Here is a 17,247-nt window from a genome sequence, read left to right as displayed (position 1 = left end):
TGAAATCAAGCCCGTTATAAAGGGGTCACTCTGAAAAAACACACAGAGGAATTTCCTTGGCCATTTCTCACTAAATCCCCTAACTATTCAGGACTGTAGGAAACGTACCATATTTGTAGTATTTTTTTTTTTTTTTCACAAGAAAGGTTAAGCTGCAGTGAAATGAATCCTGAGGGATTTAACAAATGCTTTGATTGAAGTAAGTTTTTTGTGGTAAGGATCGTTACTCTATAGTCCATGTGCCATCATCTCGGGCTGGATACTGTGGCATGTGGCAAAACGACAACAAATGTGATAGGTTTTGACTAGTAACACTGCAATTCTGCAACCAGGAGGTTTCTTTGCTACCATGTCTCCTACAGAGGGAAGGGCATATAAACTGAAGGCCACTTTTTCATACTATTTCTGGATGCAGGACCTGTGCTAAACCCAAAGGTACTGATGCCATGATGCAAAGAAATGCCACATGCACTGGTTGGAATAGAGTAACAGAGCATTTGTGCAGAGATTCTCGATGCACCTTTGCTAAATTCAAGCACACACAGACATCTGGCTCTCGATAAGCTTATTCTATGGGGAATGGAAAACAGTGGGATTGTTTTTAATATGTGACACATTAGATAAAAGATATACAACCAGTCTGAGATTAAAACTGCTATCATATTAGCAAAAGCAGCACAGTTGGCCATTTTCTAAGGTATTATGAAAACAGATGCGCTCATCAGTCTTAGCACAAACAGCCCTTTAAAAAATAGCCAATTTAACAGCTTGGAAATCATTTCAGGTGAAGTCTGGTCTCGGTGCATAAAGAAGTACCATGACCATATAAAAATATGTTTATCTTAGAGTATTTATAGAATTTACAAAAGAACGTGAATTCTTTATGACTGCTGGTGGAAGTAAAAGTCAGAAATAATTCACAAAAGCAGAATGGTAATTTATTCCCAAATACTTTCTTCCAATTATTTTTCTTTATAGCTAAATGAGTTGGATCAAGTTCAAAAAGAAACCAGATTTTTTTATTAATTGAGAGGAAAAATGCAAAAACAACAGTTCCTTTGTTTCCTAAGGAACATAAATTAAAGCAAATCTAATTACAGCCGAGGGTATCTATTACTGAAACTCATCTATATTTTCTGTCTTTTCATTCCCAACTTTTTGTTTAGTCTGAGAAGAGAACAAGCTTCTGCCCTTTAGACCTCAGCTTCCTTAGATGTTATCCCTATTTAGCTTTGTGGTTGTGCTGCTTAGGAAGGGGTGTATTATGTCTGTTTCTCATCCTATGCATTAAACTTGTTACATTTAATTATCAAAATCAGCACTGCTATAGGGTTATACTTGTTCAGGTGCTGGAGCACAAGTGATGTCTATCAAAGTTCTCTGAGCTTAGGTTTAAAGAAAAGGTACTACAGGAATCGTAATCATTTAAAAGGCGAAAGATTTATACGATCTGAAGAGAAACCAGAGTATAGGAATCGTAATCATTTAAAAACCCAATTCTCTTGTTTTAGCGCCATTCTGGTTTTATACTAGAGAAAAATTTTTTAATGAACTACTCTTGTAGTTACAAGAGTGGGGAAAGCTCTTTTACCCACTGTCTACTCTTCTTATCATCCCCACAATCTACAATGTAAATCTGAAGGGGTTTACTGCTGGGGATAGATCTTCATTAGGCTCCAATGAGACATGAGATTGTCAACGTTACTACTATATATACTACTATAGGAATATGATATATAGAGATAATGCTAAGAATGGAGCACAGATTGGAAACTAATTTCAGTTTTATTCTTTCTTGCTGGCTTTATTTCTTTATTTGCTTGCTATGCATCTACAGTTTTAAAATTTTTTATTATTTTTTTACACTTTTTTTAATGTTTATTTTTGACACAGAGAGAGAGAGAGAGAGAGAGAGAGAGAGAGACAGAGCATGAGTGGGGGAGGGGCAGAAAGAGAGGGAGACACAGAATTGGAAGCAGGCTCCAGGCTCTGAGCTGTTAGTACAGAGCCCGACGCGGGGCTCGAACTCACAGACTGCGAGATCACGACCTGAGCCGAAGTCGGACGCTCAACCGACTGAGCCACCCAGGTGCCCCTGCATCTACATTTTAAATGCTGAATACATGTCCACATTTTCAAACATATTAGCTAGCCATCTGACTTTTATAACAGAGGAAAAGTCCCAGTTTTCAGACCAAAAGGGTGGCATGGAAATGTCTTGGCAAATGGTAAAAAACAGTGATGCATGTCTTTATGACTCCTGGAAAATACCAATTCTCTATCATCTCTCCAGCACTTTTGACATTAACCAATGTAGAAACGGAAGGAGCCATTCCCAGATTTTCACTGCTGACTAAAACTCAGAGAATACTCTTGTCACCCCTCCGCTTGCTTCCTAATGATTGCAGGAGCTTTTGGATCATATACTTAGATTGATTAATGAATTACTCTCTAAGGATGTTTCAGATTGACAGCATTCCAATTCTTCATAATACATAAAAATGACCCAGTTAGATTTAAGGAAGAAGTAAATTCCCTGGGCCTGGGCATTTTAGACACATCTGTTATCTCAAACACATAGCACCAGCAAAGCTGGAGGCGGAATGTGGACTCATGTCGACTGCAGAAGCAACAGAAAAGAGAGAACATAGTTTACTAAGGCCAATTGGGACTTTCCAGCTCAATTTGTCATACAAGTTAGCCATTCTGTAACAAGGCTTTTTTTTTTTCTATCAAAAAACTATGACTTATAAGTTATTTGTGATCATTACATTTGCTTTTGGCAAATGTATAAAGAGCAGTCAACCCACATGGTTTGAAGGTAAAAAAAAAAAAAAGTGATATATTTGGAATAGGAATGAACTATTTGGAAGTGAGGGAGGACTTAGGATTGTACACCTGAAACTAATATAATACTACGTTAATTATACTGGAATTAAAATAGAAAAAAAATCCAGATACTCTTTGAGGGGGCACAGAGAAACAATTCCATTATTCCATGACTAAGGAATATAATTCAAATAAGACACTGAAAAAAGTCTAAAACAGCTCTAAATGGAAAGGTAAACTAAATTGTGGAATGAAAAGCACATTTTATGGATGGAGCCCAATTAGGACCAAACTTTGTGCAGGAGGACTTTTGCTGTGATAGAATTAGACATTTCCTTTTGTGCCTTATGGCTGCATCATAAGTAGAAAAAACTTGAATTTTATCTAAATTTATGCTTAGTTTAACTTTTGCTTTTCAAATAGCCTTTAATTCATAGACATAGCACGGGCTACAAAATATGCTGATTGTAACTTAAAAGTAATAAAACCTAGGCGCTGAGTAGAATGGATCAAGAGAGCTACTTGAACAGATGCTTTCTTTAGTGAGATTTTATCTTTCAAATTGCAAAGCTGCTTTCCATAGCCATCTGTTCTTCAGAGTATTCTGTGAAACCAATACCCGGCATGCTGGATGTATGCTTATCTTAATTTCTCAGAACTTTAAGAAAGGAAAATCAGTCAAAGTGAAATACAAGGCAGAAAGGTAGAATTTGAGTTGATACTGTGAAATCATTTCTATTGCTCATAGTTCTTTATCAACAACTTCCCTTAACTTCCTCAATGATCTTAGGAAGTAAACACATCTATATCAGAGCAGAAGTAATTATTAAAATATTTCACCATATACTCTAAGGTCAATGTCCCTGTGTTTCTCCCCAGCAGCATTCACTGCCACGCAGGTATATCTCCCGGTATCACTGATTTGTGCACTGGTCAGTGCTAGGATGCGGCCTCCAGACAGAACCTATCAATGATAAGAAAGATAAATAACTAACATGCCCCTCTGAGAAACATATGCATAAACAGCCTTTTTCTCCTATTTTCTGAGGTTGATCAATTGACATTTGCCTCCAGAAAGAGTTCCACTTGGATATTTTTTATTTTATTTATTTCATTTTATTTCCTGTCAGATTTATTTTACTTTACTTTACTTTACTTTTATTTTATTTTATTTTATTTAAGTGGGCAACCATCATAAAATCTACTTCCCATCCTATCTTTGGAAGAAGACTGAAAAAAAAGCTAGAACCAAACTTAGCAATCACTGAAAACAAGATCAAGTGATAGTCCAATCTCATCTATACTCACTAAAGAGAGAGAGAAAGCCACCAGGGGAGAAAGATGAGAATAAGTGAGAACAAGAGGAGCTAATTTCCCTTCTAATTTTTTTGGGTAGAATAAATAAGAAGTTACAATGAATAGCAAAATAGCAGCCAAATAAATTAGTCATATTCATAGCTTTTTAACCCATTAGTCTAGTGGTACTTCTAAAATACTGACATCAAGTCTGGGTCTTTTATGGTCCCAAATTCTGCAAGCATTGGATTTTTGAGAAAAGCTAAAGAAGTAGAATGGTGGGAGAACTAAATTCCCTGCTAAGCAAAATAAAACTAAAGTATACTTTTTTTTAAATTTTTTTTTCAACGTTTATTTTTTTTTGGGACAGAGAGAAACAGAGCATGAACGGGGGAGGGGCAGAGAGAGAGGGAGACACAGAATCGGAAACAGGCTCCAGGCTCTGAGCCATCAGCCCAGAGCCCAACGCGGGGCTCGAACTCACGGACCGCGAGATCGTGACCTGGCTGAAGTCGGACGCTTAACCGACTGCACCACCCAGGCGCCCCAAAACTAAAGTATACTTTAAATGAGATATATGTGCTTCTATATATTTTTTAATGTCCATTTATTTTTTTTGAGAGAAAGAAAGAGAATGCCCACAAGAGTGGGAGAGGGGCGGAGAGGGGCAGAGAGAGAGAGAGAGAAAGAGAGACAGAGAGAGAGAGAGAGAGAATATCCCATGCAGGCTCCTCACTGTCAGTGCAGAGCTCAACACGGGGCTCAATCTAATGACTGTGAGATCATGACTCAGTCTGAAATCAAGAGTCAGACACTTAACCAAGTGAGCCACCCAGGCTCTATATTTTTATTTTTATATTTTATGCTTCTATATTTTTAATTTTGAGTCAATGTAAAGTACTTAAATGCTTTCTCAGACTCAAATTTCATTTCTTACAATGTTGCCTTTCTATTATTTCTTACTTTATTTTATGTTTTTGTAAAATTAAATACAGTCTATATGGTTCTCTCTCTAATTCATTAATATTTCCAAACATTTAAATATAAATTTTATGAGGAAATTCCTGTTTTTACTGTTGATCAACATTTTTCTTTTTGAGAGAGAAAGAGAGAAGGGGAGGAGCAGAGAGAGTGAGGGAAAGAGAGAGAGTCTCAAGCAGGTTCTGCATTGTCAGTACAGAGCCTGACACGGGGCTCAAACCCATGAACTGTGAGATCATGACTTGAGCTGAAACCAAGAGTTGGATGCTTAACTGACTAAACCACTCAGGCACCCCTGTTGATCAACATTTCTTTGTGCAAGGTATCTTTTGTGGTGGTGGCAGGGAATAGAGATGGGGAGGTAGGAAGCAGGTAAAACAGATGGGGGTGCCTGGGTGGCTCAGTCGGTTAAGCACCTGACTCTTAGTTTTGGCTCAGATCATGATCTCATGGTTCATGAGTTTGCGTCCTGTGCTGGGCTCCAAGCAGACAGCATGGAGCCTGCTTGGGATTCTCCATCTCTCTCTGCCCCTCCCATACTTGTGCCCTCTCTCTCCCAAAATAAATAAATGAACGAAAGAAAGAAAGAAAGAAAGAAAGAAAGAAAGAAAGAAAGAAAGAAAGAAAGAAAGGAGAGAGGCTAAAACAAATGGTCAATATATAGTACCTACATATGAAATAAAAGAATTCTTATATGTAGTGGGCTTTAAAGAATTGTTTAGAAATCCCAAGTGTGGCTATGGTATTTATGGATGTATATTATGTGTATGTTTTTGGATAACAATTGTTAATTCGTATTTTCCAAATCTGGTTAATAACTTTACCTGTCTGTACTGTATTTAATAATCAGGTGGTAGATTGCCCTTAAGAAATAACAAAAGTACCTGTATCCCATTAGTGAAACTAGAGACAGGGCTACCATCTTTCAACCAGGTCAGACTTGGGGCAGGGATACCTCTGGCTTCACATTCTAACCTCACCAGGTTATTAACCACCACTGCCACCATGTTACTGCTGCCAGAAATCGATGGGGCCACTGAAAAGAAATAAAAAATAAATAAAAGGAAGTTATGTTAACATTACAGAATATTTCACCTCAAAATAATTAAAAGTATATATAATGTCTATAGTTGTATTTTCACGTGTGGGTTTTTGGTGGCTTTGTTTTGTTTTGTTTTGTTTGGGTGAGTTCTTTCACATTATTTTGAGATTCTAATTATAGCTATCCTTTGAGGTAAGTAGTGCAATTATCAATATTTACAATTGAGGAAAGCTACTTTGCTTAGGAAATCCAGTTTTTAACAGCAGAGTGTTTTTATTTCTTGATTTCTGTGTGTGTGTGTGTGTGTGTGTGTGTGTGTGTGTGTGTGTGTGTGTGTCTTCCTCCACTGTATCTATGACTACCTCGTTGTCTTAGAAACATTATTAGAGATAATAATTTGAAATCTTTCTTTGGCCAAAACCTATGATTTTGATAGACAATATTTACAAATAAGGTTATTGTCATAAGTTGATAAGATCATTGATGACTATTTCAACAGTTCATCTAATTTTTTTAATTTTAATAATTTATTGTCAAGTTAGCTAATATACAGTGTATACAATGTAGTCATGGCTTCAGGAGTAGATTCCCATGATTCATCCCTTACATTCAACACCCATTGCTCATCCCAACACATGCCCTTCTAAATGCCCATCTCCCATTTTCCCCAAGCCCATACTCCCAACCCCCATCAGCCCTCAGTTCGTTCTCTGTATTTAAGAGTCTCTTATGGTTTGCCTCCCTCTTTGTTTATAACTTATTTTTCCTTCCCTTCCATTATGGTCTTCTGTTAAGTTTTTCAAATTCCACATATGAGTGAAAACATATGGTATCTGTCTTTCTCCGACTGACTTATTTCACTGAGCATAATACCCTCCAGTTCCATCCACATTGTTGCAAATGGCAAGATTCCACTCTTTTTCATCACCGAGTAGTATTCCATTGTCTATATATGCTACATCTTCTTTATCCATTCATTAGTTGATGGACATTTGGGCTCTTTCCATAATTTGTCTATTGTTGATAGTGCTGCTATTAACATTGGGGTACATGTGCCCCTATGAATCAGCACTCCTGTATCCTTTGGATAAATTTCTAGTAGTGCTATTCCTGGGTTATAGGGTAGTTCTATTTTTAATTTTTTGAGGAATCTCCACACTGTTTTGCAGAGTGGTTGCACCAGTTTGCATTCCCACCAACAGTGAAAGAGGGCTCCCCTTTCTCCACATCCTAGCCAAAACCTGTTGTTTCCTGAGTTGTTCATTTTAGCCACTTGGACTGGTGTGAGGTGGTATCTCAGTGTGGTTTTGATTTGTATTTCCCTAATGATGAGTGATGTGGAACATTTTCTCATATGTGTATTAGCCATCCAGATGTCTTCTTTGGAAAAGTGTCTATTCATGCCTTCTGTGTACTTCTTCACTGGATTATTTGTTTTTCAGGTGTTGAGTTTGGTAAGTTCTTTATAGATTTTTGATACTAACCCTTTATCCAATATGTCTTTTACAAATAGCTTCTCCCATTCCATCGGTTGCCTTTTAGTTTTGTTGATTGTTTCCCTGCTGTGCAGAAGCTTTCTATCTTGATGAGGTCCCATAGTTCATTTTTTGCCTTTATTTCCCTTGCCTTCGGAGACATGTCAATTAAGAAGTTGCTGCGGCTGAGGTCAGAGAGATTGTTGCCTGTTTTCTCCTCTAGGATTTTGATGGTTTCCTGTCTCACATTTAGGTCTTTCATCCATTTTAATTTATTTTTGTGTATGGTGTTAAGAAAGTGGTCCAGTTCATTCTTCTGCATGTTGTTGTCCAGTTCTCCCAGCACCATTTGCTCAGGAGACTGTTTCCATTGGATACTCTTTGCTGGTTGGTCAAAGATTAGTTGGCTATACATTTGTGGGTCTAATTTGGGTTCTCTATTCTATTCCATTGGTCTATGTGTCTGTTTTTGGGCCAATACCATACTGTCTTGATGATTACAGCTTTGCAGTACAGGCTAAAGTCTGGGATTATGATGCCTCCAGCTTTGGTTTCCTTTTCAACATGACTTTGGCTATTCAGGGTCTTCTATGGTTCCATTTAAACTTTAGGATTGTTTCTTTTAGCTCAGAGAAGAATGCTGGTGCTATTTTGATTGGGATTACATTGAATATATAGAAGCAATCTTAAGCTCAACAGCATGTGAAACTAGAGAATTTTAATAGGAATCAGGAAATGAAAACATTCATCAGTTTTAGAACACTGCACCTTTAGAAAGATAACAAAACACACTATGTTAAATATTTATGCTAAAGTTTTATAGAAGCACCTAATCATTTTGAATACGTTTTTACTCCAGTGTGAATCTAGGGGAAGTGGCACTAACCATGGACCTGTAGACTGTAAAATAACTCTGTAGCTCCAGCTGAGTTGATGGCCACACATTTATATATACCAGCATCAGCAATCTGGGCACTTTCAATATCAATGATCTGTCCTCTGTTCAAGAAAGTCACACTGGTGGACCCCGAGAGTGGACGATTATCTTTGTACCATGTAATAGCTGTAAGAGGAAAAAGAGAGAAAGCTTTCTTTTAAAAGCTAGATACCACTAAATTGGAGCTTAACCAAAATACTAATAACTGCTTTAGTCTTTTGCTTGTCATTCAAATTTAAACAGTTTAAGAATCTCTTTAGGATTGGTTTTGAGGAGGAGGTAACCCTAAGAAAAACATGAATAGCCAAACTAATATAAGAGTCCTGAAAATGAAATTATAAAACAAATACCCTTTTTATTATCTCTAATATATCAGTATTGTTTGATAGCAAACTTTTAACCAGTTCTATTTCTTTTTGTTTATACTTCTCTTATCAATAAAAAATTTTGTCTATGCATTTTATCAAAACCAAAGACTATATATACCATTAACCTAAAAATTATATTATTCTTGATTCATATTGATAACTTACTAGTGATGAGAATCAACAAAATAATAGTCTCATCAAATGACTGATTATTATAAAGATAATCAATTTGAACTAGAGAAAACAAATATTTTCCAACATAAATGTATAAAAAATACCATTGTGAGTTTTGTGGCCACAGTAAGGGCAATAAAAGGATTAATCATTCCCATATAACTACCTTGTTCAAATGGGTAAATTATTTCATAGAGTTAGAAGCAATGAAAATTCAAAAATATCATCCACCTCCTGATATCCTTATCAATGCTTTACCCTTAGAAGGTATCCTATAATCTTTCCTTTATTAGTAATTGCTATATGGTGCTCATAAACAGGTTTAGCTTTTCCCAGAAATCTTAAAATGTCAGAGACTCCACAGGTAAACCTACCGGGCAAGGGGTTGCCAGCTGCCTTACACTCCAACTGAATGGGGTTGTTCAGCACCACCGTCTCATTCAGCATCTTCCCTGCATCCTCCAGGCTAGGTGGTTCTGCAAGACGCCCAAACATAATTAATTCACATAAGTAGGCTATTTAAACAAAAACTATTTGTTCAGTGGAAATTATCATTCCTTTCTTCCTTTCACATACATATACTGATATACTTGGAATAAAAGTAAAGTATACTATTAAGTAGAATTGGAGAACAGGATTAAAAAAAAAAATCTCAATAAGTTTTTAGGATCATCCATTCCTCTGTGCGCAAATAGGAAAATCCTCAGAATTATAGATTAGCAGGGTAGCAAAGAAAGCTAAAGGACTATTTTTCTATTCTAATTAACCTGATTAGTCTGATGATGAATTGCCTTTAACAAGAAGTAAGCTATCCCATTTGAACTCTTCCAGTGAAAGGGAAATCTATTTCTCAAAATATCTGACTTTATCTTTGTAGAGTATAATCTTAAAGCATTTCAGAAAAATTAAGAGTCTTTTTTTGGTGTATCACAGTTTTTTCTTTTGATATAAAAGTTATATTTAAATTGTTAGTAAAATAAAATAGAAAACTATATTTTTAATTTCAACTTTTAAAAAATGTTTATTTTGAGAGAGAGTATGCATAAGTGGGGGAGAAGCAGAGAGAGAGAGAGAGAGAGAGAAAATCCCAAGCTGACTCCACACTGTCAGCACAGAGCCGAACACGGGACTTGATCTCACAAACCATGAGATCAAGACCTGAGGTGAAATCCAAAGTCCAATGTTTAGCTGACTGAGCCACCCAGGCACACCTATTTTAAATTTTAAACATCACAGATAATGCTACTTTATGATTCAGTGTGCATATAATAAAGTAGGAATTTGGAAAGTCCAAGAGGCATAGTATAAAAGAAATAACAACATAGAATAGCAATGCCCTATGTTTCCTACACTATCTCAAGTAATATAGGAATGACACCAGGATGAAAAACTCACAAGTAAACTAGAGGTCTTATCTTATTGTGAGAAGATGCTGTAAATGTAAGTTAGTATCTGAAGTTTATATAAAAACTACATTTTAAAGATTTGCTAAACTTATTCAGTGCACTGGAACCCTTCAAACCCACTCCATCTATTCATTAATCTATTAAAAACAGAAGAGGAAAAGGAGAAAGGAAAACAAGAAAAATTATTAGAACTAAATAAGATGGAAGAAATAAAATCAAATATGTGAATCAAGAGCATAAATGTGAATGAACTCATTTTCTTTGTACAATAGACAAAGAGTTAACACAATTGTGGGTTAATGCTATTTTCTTTAATAAAAAAAGTCCAAGTGGATAAAGAGCATAAATAAAAAACCCACAAAAATGCTAACAGTAAAGAGTTGGGCAAAGGTGTACTAGGAAAACAGGATCATATCAGTTTCTGACAAACTAGTATCCTAAGCAAAAAGCATCAAATATAATAAAGCTACCTGCTTTCTTTTGCTTGACAGGTCACAAGAAACAAAGAGTCCATTTTAATGGCAATGCTATATGCATTGAATAACAAAGCAAAATTTGTTAAAAAGCAGGACAATTTTGAAAAATCTAAAAGGAGCATATTTTAGTGTACTTTCTTAGGAATTGACTATAGTGAAATAAAAATTAAGTTTTAAAGAGTTTGAAAAATAATATTACCCATCCAGATTGTATGTGCATATGTGTGTGTAGGTGCATTTATAGTTAACAAGAAATATACATTTCTCAAATGCCAATGGAGTATTTTCAAAACTGACTGTATATTAGGCCACAGAATCTCAATAAGGCATTTATAACTACAATTTAATAAACTATAATAAAAATAAGTAGAGGTCAAAAACAAAAATATAAAGCTCTTTACAGGAGGATAACTTCATTAAAGAAGAAATCAAGATAAAAGTATATGATTACAAAAAAATAAAATATGAGATTATAATTAAAACACATAGGATGTCACCTAGCTGTATAGTACTCAAAGGAAATCCTAAAGCCTCCAATGAATATATTTAAAAACTAAGAAATAATAAAAATAAATGTTGTAAGCACATTCAACCGGGAATCCAATAAAATAAACCAAAAGAAGTCTGGGAGAGAGAAACCATAAAAACGGAAGCAGAAGAGAGCACCAAAGAAAATAAGCAAAAACAACAAAAGCTGATTTTCAACAAATTTAAAATAAAATCTGTCCTCAAGGGGTAAATGTCTTGGTGGGTCAGATCTCTGTATTTCTGGAGGTTGTTCCTAAAGGGAAAGCCTACAACCCACTCTTCCTTTATATCTGTATCCACTTAATTTAATGCGTTAACCCTTCCTGTTTGAAAGCCTAGAATGTTTCTGTTCTCTGCACTGAATTCAGAAGAATGATACCGTATTTAAGGACAAAAACCTTTAAATAGGGCTATCTGACTTTTCCAACAAAAGGAAAAATAGTCCATGGCACATTCCTTCAAAACAGTTATTTAAATACTCACTTGAAGCCTTCTGGACTGAAGTGATCACTGAAGGCTTTGACAGACTATGTAGCTGCTGCAATAAAACATTATGGTAAGAATAAGAAATGCAAGAGCTATGGAGTGGGTTGGCTATTTTTCACTCCCCTAGAGAACTTAAAGGAAAAAGATTAGACGTCAGCAAGAATGGCAAAGAAATCTGAAAATCCACTCCTCCATAAAAGAAACAAGAACACTGGAAAATTTGTCAAAATCAACTTTTTCAGAACTCTGGAAATTAACCAAAGACTTGCAACAATCCAAGAAGTGTTTATTCAAGAAAAAAAACTAAATCTCATTAAGAACAGTGAGTTTCATGGCATTTTATCTCCCTCTATTCCCAACACTCTCTCCCCAGCTCAGCAGTAATCTTGAAAACAAATAACCTAGCAAACACGGTGAAAAAAGCAGCAGATACTGAAAGAAGCAGAATGGGTTTGGAACTACCTAAGAGCACCATTCCTAGAAAACTGGCACTGTTTGACCTATTTGGCCCTTCCCTGGAAATCCACACTCAAAGGACTTGTCTTTATTCAGCAGGTTCAAGTTTGCTCAGCGCAGCCTTTTCCCCAGGGGCATGTTAAAGTCTGTAAAAACAGATTTCACAGGAATCGTTGAGAAAACTTACCATATTCATTTCCTTTTGCTTTCACAACAAATTGCCTCAAACTTGATAGTTTAACAATACAAATTTATTATCTTATAGTTCTATGGGTGAGAAGTACAACACAGTCTCACCAGGTTAAAACAAATGTCTCAAAAGGGCGCAATTCCTTTCTGTAAGCTGCAGAGGAGAATCTATTTCCTTGTCTTTTCCAATTTAGAGAGGACACTTACATTCTTTGGTTTTCACCCTCCTGCCTTCCATCTTCAAAATCAGCAATGGAGATGTGGGGCAGACTCATAATACCCTCTCATCCTATCACTCTGAAGTCCTGCCTCCCTCTTCCACTTTTAATGTCCTTCTGATTACACTGGGTACCCTGGATAATCCAGGGTAATCTCCCTATTTTGAGGTCAGTTGATTAACAACTTTAATTCCATTTGTATTCTTAATTCCTCTTTGCATGTTACCTAACATATTCACAGGTTCTAGGAGTAGGATGTGAACATTTTGGGGGGTACCAGTATTCTACCTATTCACTAAATAAAAAAAAACAGAAGACGCAAACAAAAAAACCCAGCAACAACAGTGACAACAATAACACTAATTATGGAAAGAAGAGAATATGACTTCCAGAATTGCCACATTATATTATTTTTCTAAATTTTTTAATTCTAGTATATTTAATGTTTAGTGTTATATTAGTTTCAGGTGTACAATATGGTAATTCAATACTTCTATACATTACTCATTGCTCATCATGGTAAGTATTCTCTTAATCCCCTTCACCCATCCCCCTACCCTCTGGTAACCATCAGTTTGTTCTCTATTAAGTCTGCTTTGTTTTTGTTTGTTTTCTTTGCTTCTTTTTTCTGTTAATTTGTTTTGTTTCTTAAATTCCACATATGAGTGAAATCATATGGTATTTGTCTTTCTCTGACTATTTCACTTAGCGTTATACTCTCTAGATCCACCCATATTGTTGCAAATGGCCAGATTTCATTCTTTTTTATGGCTAATATTCCATTATATATATATATATATATATATGTGGGTACACACACACACACACACACACGTGTGTGTGTGTGTGTGTGTGTGTGTGTGTGTGTGTGTGTGTGTATAAAACCTCTTCTTTATTCATTCATCTATCAGGGGACACTTAGGTTGCTTTCATAATTTGGCTATTGTAAGTAATGCTGCAGTAAACATAGGAGTGCATATATCTTTTTGATTTAGTGTTTTGGTATTCTTTGGGTAAATACCCAATAGTAGAATTACTGGGTCAGAAGATAATTCTATTCTTAAGTTTTTGAGGAACCTCCATACTGTTTTCCACAGTTGTTGCACTAGTTTGCATTCCCACCAACAGTGCATGAGTGTTTCTTTCTCTCCACATCTTTACCAACACTTGTTTGTGTTTTTTACTTTAGCCATTCTGACAGGTATGAGGTGATATCTCATTGAAGTTTTTTAAAATGTTTATTAATTTTTGAGAGAGACAGAGAGAGAGAGAGAGAGAGAACAAGTGAGGGAGGGGCAGAGAGAATGGGATACAGAGGATCCAAAGCAGGATCTGCATCCAGAGTGCAGAGCCTGATGCAGGGCTCAAACTCACAAACTGCAAGATCATCACCTGAGCTGAAACCAAGAGGCAGACACTTAACTACCTAAGCCACTCAGGCATCCCATCTCACTGTAGTTTTGATTTGCTTTTCCCTTATGATTAGTGATGCTCTGTATCTTTTTATGCCACATTATATTATTTAAAATGTCTACTTTTCAACACAAAATTATGGAACATGCAAAGAAATAAGACAGCATGGTCCATGCACAAAAAAGAAGCAGTCAAGAGAAAATGTCCATGAGGAGGCCCAGGTGTTGAACTTCTTAGACAAAGACTTTATTTTTTTAAATGTTTATTTATTTATTTTAAGATAGAGAGAGGGAGAGGGAATGTGAGCAGGGGATGGCAGAGAGAGAGGGAAAGAGAGACTTCCAAGCAGGCTCATGCTGTCAGCACAGAGCCTGATGCAGGGCTCGATCCCACAAATTGTGAAATCATGACCTAAGCTGAAATCAAGAGTACGACACTTAACAGGCACCCCTAGACAAAGACTTTAACTCAGCTATTTTAAGTACATTCCAAGAGCTAAAAGAAACCACGTTTAAAGATGTAAAGGAAAGTAGGAGAATGATGTTTCACTAAACTGGGAGTATCAACTAAGAACTGGAAATTGTAGAAAGAACCAAATAGAAAGTCTGAAATTTAAAAGTGCAATATTTGAGCTGGAAGAAGAAAGAGTCAGTAACTTAAAGACAGATTGATTGAGATTATCCAAGTTTAGAAGCAGAAAGATAAAAGAACAAAGAAAAATCAACAGAACAGAGCCTGACGGTTATGGGACACCATCAAGCATTATGCATAATGTAAGTCCCAAAGGAGAGGAGAGAAAGTGTAGAAAGAAGTAGAAAGAACATTTGAAGAAATGTGGTTGAAACCTTCCCAAATTTGAGGGAAAACATTAATGTACACATTTAAGAAGTTCAACAAACTTTAACTTTAAAGAAGTTTAACAAATTCCAACTTGGATATATCATATAAAAAAGAGATAATCTTAAGAGCAGCAAAATGGAGAAGTGATTTATCATATACAGGAATTCTCAATAAATCCACATTTAAAAAAATGGAGGCCACAAAGCACTGGGCGACTTATTAAGAGTGAGGAAAGAAAAAGACTATCAACAAAGAATTCTATCTTAAGCAAAACTATCCTTCAGAAGGAGAAATTAAAACATTCATGGAAATAAAAAAAAAAAAAAAACAGAGAATTCATTGCTAGTCTCCAGCCTCACAAGAAATACTAAAGAGAGTCCTTCAGGCTACAAATAAATAGTAACTCTAATACACATGAAAAAATAAAAGAGCACTAGTAGAAGTAACTAATAATAAAAACAGTAAAACTGGCATCAACTATTTTTTTCTCCTCTCTGATTTAAAAGACAACAGCATAGGGGTGCCTGGGTGGCTCAGTTGGTTAGGTGTCTGACTTCAGCTCAGGTCATATCTCACAGTTCATGAGTTCGAGACCCATGTCAGGTTTTGTGCTGACAGCTCAGAGCCTGGAGCCTGCTTTGAATTCTGTGTCTCCTTCTCTCTTCCCCTCCCTTGCTCACACTCTATCTCTTGCTGTCTCTCAAACATAAACAAACATTAAAAAAATTTTTTTAATAAAAAATAAAAGACAACAGCATAAGTCAATAATTATAAGTCTGTATTGATGGGGTCATGAGGAATAAAGGTGTAATTTGTGTGGCACGAATAGCACAAAAGAGGGAAAAGGGAAGAGAGTTATAAAGGAACAAAACTCTTTATACTATTGAAATTAAATTGGTTTTAATCCAAAGTATAATATTATTAATTAAGAAGCTAATTGTAATCCCCAAGGTAATCACTAAAAATAAACTCAAAAAATATAGTAAAAGAAACAAGAGAAATAAAATGGTACACAAGGAAATATCTATTTAATAAAAAAGGCAGTAATGGAGAAACATAAAAACCAAAATAACATAATACATATAAAAAACACATAGCATGGTAGACTATACACTCTATCATGTCAGTAATTACATTAAATGTAAATGGATTAAATACTACTCAAAAGGCACAGACTAGCAGAATGGATTTAAAACAAAAACCAAAAATATGACCCAACTGTATGTTGTCTACAAGAGACACGCTTTTGAGTCAAAGATACAAATAGGTTGAAAGTGAAAGGACATAAAAAGATAAATGATGCAAACAGTAGACAAACAAAAACCAGGGAGGCTATATCGATATCAAACAAAATGGACTTTAAAACAAAAATCATTACTAGCAACAAAGTAGGGTAATTTTAAATGATACTGAGACTTAACACATTAAAAAAATATAACAATTATAACTATACATTTACATAACAACAGAATCTCAAGACACATGGAACAAAAATTTTTAGAATCAAAAGGAGAAACAGGTAATTCAATAATAAATAATTGAAGGCATCATTATTTCAGTTTCAATAACGGATAGAACAACTGAACAGGAAATTAACAAGTAATGGAAGACCTGAACAACAGTATAAACCACAAACACACATGGAACAGTCCATGCAATAACAGCAGAATACACATTCTTCTTAAATGCATTTGTAACATTCTCAAGGATGGACTATGTTAGACTTTAAAACAATACATTCAAAATACATTCAATACATTCAAAAGGCTTAACATCATATAAAGTACCCTGAAACCAATACTACACTATATTTTAACTAATTTGGATTTAAAATTTTTTTTAATGTTTATTTATTTTTGAGACAGAGAGAGACAGAGCATGAACGGGGGAGGGTCAGAGAGAGGGAGACACAGAATCCGAAACAGGCTCCAGGCTCCGAGCTGTCAGCACAGAGCCCGATGCGGGGCTCGAACTCACGGACTGCAAGATCGTGACCTGAGCCGAAGTCGGCCGCTCAACCAACTGAGCCACCCAGGCACCCCTAACTAATTTGGATTTAAATAAAATCTTGGAAGAAAAAAAATTATACAAAGTATGTTCTGCAACCACAGTGGAACAAAATTAAATATCAAT

General features: G+C 35.6%; 1 protein-coding gene across 3 annotated transcripts in view; it reads right to left on the bottom strand.

Moving 5' to 3' along the window:
* The window catches only part of HMCN1 (hemicentin 1), a 482,690-nt gene that overhangs the window by 159,633 nt on the left and 305,810 nt on the right, over window positions 1-17,247 (bottom strand). For all 3 annotated transcript variants that reach the window (XM_086694136.1, XM_086694137.1, XM_086694138.1), the window contains 4 exons: window positions 9,477-9,578; window positions 8,510-8,686; window positions 5,991-6,142; window positions 3,670-3,793 (listed from right to left, as the gene is read on the bottom strand). In XM_086694136.1, the coding sequence (XP_086550262.1) occupies window positions 3,670-3,793; window positions 5,991-6,142; window positions 8,510-8,686; window positions 9,477-9,578 (555 nt within the window). The remainder of the gene's footprint in view (window positions 1-3,669; window positions 3,794-5,990; window positions 6,143-8,509; window positions 8,687-9,476; window positions 9,579-17,247) is intronic.

Source organism: Puma concolor, chromosome E4 (genome assembly GCF_028749965.1).
Source record: "Puma concolor isolate L17-30 chromosome E4, mPumCon1.1.hap2, whole genome shotgun sequence".
In the NCBI taxonomy this organism is placed as follows: Eukaryota; Metazoa; Chordata; class Mammalia; order Carnivora; family Felidae; genus Puma; species Puma concolor.
The sequence above is the reverse complement of the archived record's forward strand: the minus strand, read 5'-3'. Positions and strand labels throughout refer to the sequence as shown.